Source organism: Helobdella robusta (genome assembly GCF_000326865.2).
Source record: "Helobdella robusta unplaced genomic scaffold HELROscaffold_78, whole genome shotgun sequence".
NCBI lineage: Eukaryota > Metazoa > Annelida > Clitellata > Rhynchobdellida > Glossiphoniidae > Helobdella > Helobdella robusta.
In genome coordinates this window covers 396,472-402,555 of record NW_008705446.1, presented here as the reverse complement: position 1 = coordinate 402,555, position 6,084 = coordinate 396,472, and the positions used below count along the sequence as shown (strand labels likewise).

Below are 6,084 nucleotides of genomic sequence, written 5' to 3'. Positions count from 1 at the left end.
ACCACCATCATCATCATCATTATCATCACCACCATCATCCTCATCATTATCATCACCACCATCATCATCATCATTATCATCACCACCATCATCCTCATCATTATCATCACCACCATCATCATCATCATTATCATCACCACCATCATCCTCATCATTATCATCACCACCATCATCATCATCGTCGTCGTCGTCGTTATCATCATCATCACCTTGATTTACTTACTAACTTAAGAAGATTGTGAGGATGTTATTGTTGTTGTTGTTAGTTGTTGTAGTTAGTTGTTGTTATTGTTGTTGTTAGTTGCAATCAACAACATTTCCAAGAATTAAAAGTCATCGTTTAAACGAACCGTGATGAAGTTGTTGTTGATTGTTGTTAGGTGAATGGGACGATGAAGACGACGACAATGATGATGATGAAGATAACGATGTTGAGGATGATGATGACGACGACGATGACGTGATAATGATTATCATCAAATGACAAATTCGTTTGACGATTCGACAAAAGCAGACGCATGCAATCATGAAACAGTTGAACTGTTAACGTAATTTTATTTAATTTGTCTACTTCTTTTTGCGGATTCTGATGTAAAAATGATCAACTGTGTAAGCAAATACAAGTGATGAAATAACTTTACAAGTAAGGCTTCATTTAGAATGAACAAAATATCTCATATTCACTCTGACTGCATCAAATCTCTTAACCTACCGGCGGGTCAGCATTTGCCTGACTGCCTAATAATCAAACAAACAAAATAGTAAAACTGCATTAATGATGAACATGACGAAAATGATTAAAACGCTGATGATGATGATGATGATAATGATGATGATGATGACAGAAATGGCCGTGACGACAACGATGGTAATGATGATGACACGATGGTATCATCATGGTATCATCATGGTATCATCACTCATCAACTGCGTCCTTACGTATCGATGATATCTTCATGATATATATATATATATATATATATATATATATATATATATATATATATATATCAGTTGTTTTCATATTCGCAGGAAATGTTTAACTCATTAGAAATTGTTTCAAGTCTCAAACATTCAAGAAATTTACTACATTCAGCAGAATTGATGAACATTCTTCCGGTAAATAAATAAAAATTGATAACAAATTCAAATAATTTTTGATCAAAGTCAACTCATTCATTCATTCAAATGAAGCGATTGAATTTGAATTTCTTCTCTTTAAAAATTTAAATCTCAGTTTAAATTCAATCTCTGCTGAGCAGTTGTTTTAACGCAGCACGGTGATTTATTGAAGTGCGTGTTACGTTATGACGTGTTTTAATAGCTGCCAAGATGGATCAACGACTTTAAATTCTTTGAAGTGGTAGGAAATTATGTAATGTATGAATTTAATTTCTCGGGGGATAAAAAATGATGATTAATAATAATAACAATAATAATAATAATAATAATAATAATAATTATTATTATTATTACTATTATTATTATTATTATAACAATAACAATTATAATAATAATAATGAACACCTACAGATAAAAATTAAAGTTAGAGCTGATCATGCAAATATAGCTGGCTTGATTCGCTGAACGCCTTCATTCATTGAGCTCCTATTGATTCCATTCAAATAGTGAAATTGTTTGTCTACCGTTTGGGATAAGTTAAAGAAGGGGAGAAATTTTTCTTCAAAATTTGCACAACTTTTGTTAGCTCAGTGAATACATTGAAAGATATTTGAATAAATGTTAGTGTTAGTCGCTGGTTGTGGTTTGGTGGCTCTGTAGGCTCCGTTAATGTTTGCCGATGGGATGAAATAACTATCATATGTCTGTGTTGGTGTGATTGTGGGTCAGTTTGTTGTGAAGCTTTTGTAGTAACTTCAATGCAGATTTTGTCACTCAACTTTTTTAAACATTATTTCAAACCATTAATCGAAGCAACTCAATATTATAAATGACACGTAGTTATTAATAAGTTGAAATGCAACTAGAAATAGTCATGTGCTATCTCGAAAATTCACTCTGCCAAATTTCAGAACCGCGAAAATCGCTTAAAAATTTTATCAAATTTACAAAAAAACAAAACTGAAAAAAGATTTTAGAATTCATATCGTAAGAAATTAAATGTAGCACACAGACCTGATCACGATTATCCTCGTCGTCGCAATCATCTTTGTCCTTGCTACGTTGTTGTTTGTGGTTGTTGTGTTGTTGCTGTTGTTTGTGTAGTTGTTGATTGTTGTGAGGTTGTTGCTGCTGCTGCTGTTGCTGTTTGAGTTGATGGTGTTGCAGAAACTGTTGTTGGTAGTGAAGTTGTTGTTGGTAATTCAGGTGTGGCATGTAAGGAGGGTAGTAGCAGTGTTGTTGTTGGTGCTGTTGTTGCTGCTGCTGCTGAAACTGGTGTTGGTGGTGGTTGTGGAAATTGTAGTACAAATCGTTAGATGGGTAAAAGTTTTGTCTCTGTTGGTAATGTTTTTGTTGTTGCGTGGCACGATTGTCGTTGTGCAAGTCGAACGGAGTTGATGTTGTTGTGGTTGTTGTCGGATGGTTGCCTCTAGAAGATGCCATCTCTCGAATTAGTTTCAACCAAAAAATAACCAACAACTAAATGTATCTATCTCAGAGTTATCTTATATCAGGACAATTACATTTAACATTCTTTTAGTTGAAAATCTCTAGTTCGTGAAAAAAAAACAGAGTAATGTAAAAAACTTCAAATAGATGTCAAGTTTCGGAAGAAAAAACTTCTATACAATTATACTTGTAATAATTGGGTTAGGTGTGTATTTACAGTTAAATGTATTAAGTAAGGTAGTCTCAAATAGCAGAATTGAGTTTTGTTATGAAGTCTCGTGAACGAAGTGAAAACGACGAGAAAAAAATATAAATGCTAGCGTTCAATCAGTTGCTGAGGTCAGTAACAGTCGTATTGTGAATGCTGTTGTTAATGTAGTTTGTTTGTTCGTTTGTTCGTTCGTTCGTTCGTTCGTCCGTTCTTTTGTTCGTTTGTTTGTTTGTTAGCGTTGTGATATGTTACTGTGTTACAAATGTATGGATATACGTTTTATTGTTATTTTTAATCCTGTCTGATGTGCTGTTAAAAATGATTTATAAAGAATCTAGTGCTGCCGGCAAGCAGTCAGACAATTAACTCATTTGTCTGTAAGTCGTTGTTGATAATTCGCAATGTCGTTGCTTGTTGTCGATGCTAGTGTTGTTGTTGTTGTTGATGTTGGTGGTGGTGGTTTGTTGTCTGTTGATCGCTTGTGGATCGGTTGTTGTCGACTTTGATTTCTGCAAATATGTTAATAAAATGTTACATTAGTGAAGAAATAACACGAGTGAGTAGATCGTTTATTATGCAAATTTGAACGTTGATGACGACGATGATGTGATGATGACGACGATGATGAAGTGATAGAAATGTTCATTTTGTTAACAAAGGATCATCATCTTGAAGATATCCTTTGTTAATTCTTGACCGTATCTTACACCACTGATAACAACAACTATTACATGATGTTGATGTTGATGTGATGATGGTGGTAGTCTTAATGATACTGGTGATGATGGTGTGATGATGTTGATGATGATGTTGGTAATGATTTTGATGATGATGTTGGTGATGATTTTGATGATGATGATGATGATGGTCATAATGATTATGGTAATGACTTCATCAATCAGCCGCCATTTTGTAAACCAGTATAAAACCCCACCACCACCACAACCACCACCACAACCACCACCACAACCACCACCAGCCGCTTGACTACACCACCACACCAGCTTAACTACAAATTCGAATGAATGGATGGACCACACTAGAAGACCTCGCCAACGAACGTCACTGACGCTCTCAAATTAGCAGCAATTAATTAATGTAAACATCTTTGCCGAAAAAATGTTAATAACAATATTGTTTTTATTTTTTAATAATAATAATAATAATATAATTATTATTATTATCATTATTATTGTTATTAGTAAATTATTAGTATTATTTTTATTTTCAATAATGAAATTAAAAACCAAATAATAATAAGTTAAACAGCCACGCAAACCGCCATTAACATGCCAAACATTCAACGGAATATAATGTGAGTAAATTAACGATGTGAAAAATTTATAAATACAATTACATACAAGCATGCTCAAATTATGTTTGTTTAACTATGCTTATTTTCATAATTGTATATTTTTTAGAAACGCGCACACACACACGCACTCACACACACACGCACACACACACAAACACACACTAACACAAACACACACTAACACAAACGCACAACGTACAGCACACAAACATACACACACACAAACATACAACACACACAACGTACACAACCCAATCATACACACACATATACACACATATCTATCAATACAGACACACATGAACACACACACACACACACACATACATGTCTACATACACACACGTACACACGCATTTTATGACACTCAACGTCTCCTCATTCTTCTTATGCACTTCATTGTCATCAATTAACATTTGACGTAATGACCTACGATCCAGCCAGCAATAACATACAATGTACACATATTTGCGTACACACATTCACAGAACAAACATTTCTGTGTAGATATTCACTTACAAACACCCACACACAAACATACACATACAAACATACACATACAAACATACACATACAAACATACACATACAAACATACACATACAAACATACACATACAAACATACACATACAAACATACACATACAAACGTACACATACAAACTTTCACATACAAACATTTCATCAAAAAAAACTTTTCATGCAATCATTTAAAGACAATAATTTTAGCAAATTTTTTTAGACTTTGATTTTGAAGCCTCAAAATTTTAAAATATTTTTATTTAAATCAATTATTCAATTTTAATTTATTTAGTTTTTTTTATTTTTTACAACTATCGTGAATTATTAGAGAAACAAAAATTTAATTCAATGCAATCACTTTCACTGATGTCAACTTTTTATACGAATTAATAATAAAATTCTGCTCCGTATCACGCGTCCGAACATCTGGCTCCTCATCCAACCAACGAAACAACTTTTGAATTCACCGAAATTAATCAATTTCGCAAATTACCATTTAAATTTGAGTGGCGCCTTGAAAAAAATAATGCTAGCGATTCGACATTTAATTTGGTATTAAAACGACGGTAAAAAATAATCAAAGAATAAAAATTGCAAAAAGATCATCAATTAGAGTTTTCAATAGGGCGTATGAGTTGCAAGTTTCTATTGTTATTATTATTATTAATAATATTATTAATATTAATAATAATATTATTATTATTATAATAATTATTATTATTATATAGTTCAACAACTATATTACGATTGACAACCAACTCCCAGATTCGAGCGATATCAAACCGACACTCAATGCGACAAAGCTTCGACAAAGGAATGCAGAATTTGCACGACTGACCTCACTCCGTTGTCATGGTACAATAGTCAAAGCAATCAGCAATAAGATTCCCGCGGTCACGTTACGTTATGAGCCTTCCAGAGGTTCTGTTCAGATTTGTCCGGATAGGTTTAATTGAACAGCTGCCAGCAAATGCCAACGTGACCTGCCCAGATGGGGCTATTCCTCCACTGCCCAGTGCCATGAGACCAACTTCTTCAACTCTGAAGATTACAAACTATCTAAATACTCGAATAGCTTGGAAAATAACTTAAAGGACGACTTAAAACATTTAAAAATAATAATAAACACATTTGAAATATCTACTTTAGGTCTCTTTAAAACATTTAATCTTTCGCTAATAAATATTATTTGGACTGATTATTTTTGCAATAACCTTGTAAACTCTGCCATATCATCGTCTTACGCCATCTATTGCGACAGAAATGTGAAATTAATCAATTTTAAAACAATTAACTCTGGTCGTACTCCCTCGATTCGAATGATGAGCTTCTCAGATTAATTAATACTCTATTTATTGCATTTGACACTTTATTTTATTTTATTATTTTATTTGTACTGTCATTTCCATTGTTTTTATTGCTGAATAAAAAATTGTTCCCATTGTTACTAATATTATTATTAGAGA

General features: G+C 32.9%; 1 protein-coding gene across 1 annotated transcript; it reads right to left on the bottom strand.

The window, feature by feature from the left end:
- Positions 1-1,709: 1,709 nt before the first annotated feature.
- HELRODRAFT_181990 (hypothetical protein) lies at positions 1,710-2,565 on the bottom strand (the record flags this gene model as incomplete). Its single annotated transcript, XM_009031755.1, has 2 exons — positions 1,710-1,826; positions 2,137-2,565. The coding sequence occupies 2 exons, from the start codon at positions 2,563-2,565 to the stop codon at positions 1,710-1,712; spliced, it is 546 nt and encodes a 181-aa protein (XP_009030003.1).
- Between the last annotated feature and the right edge of the window lie 3,519 nt (positions 2,566-6,084).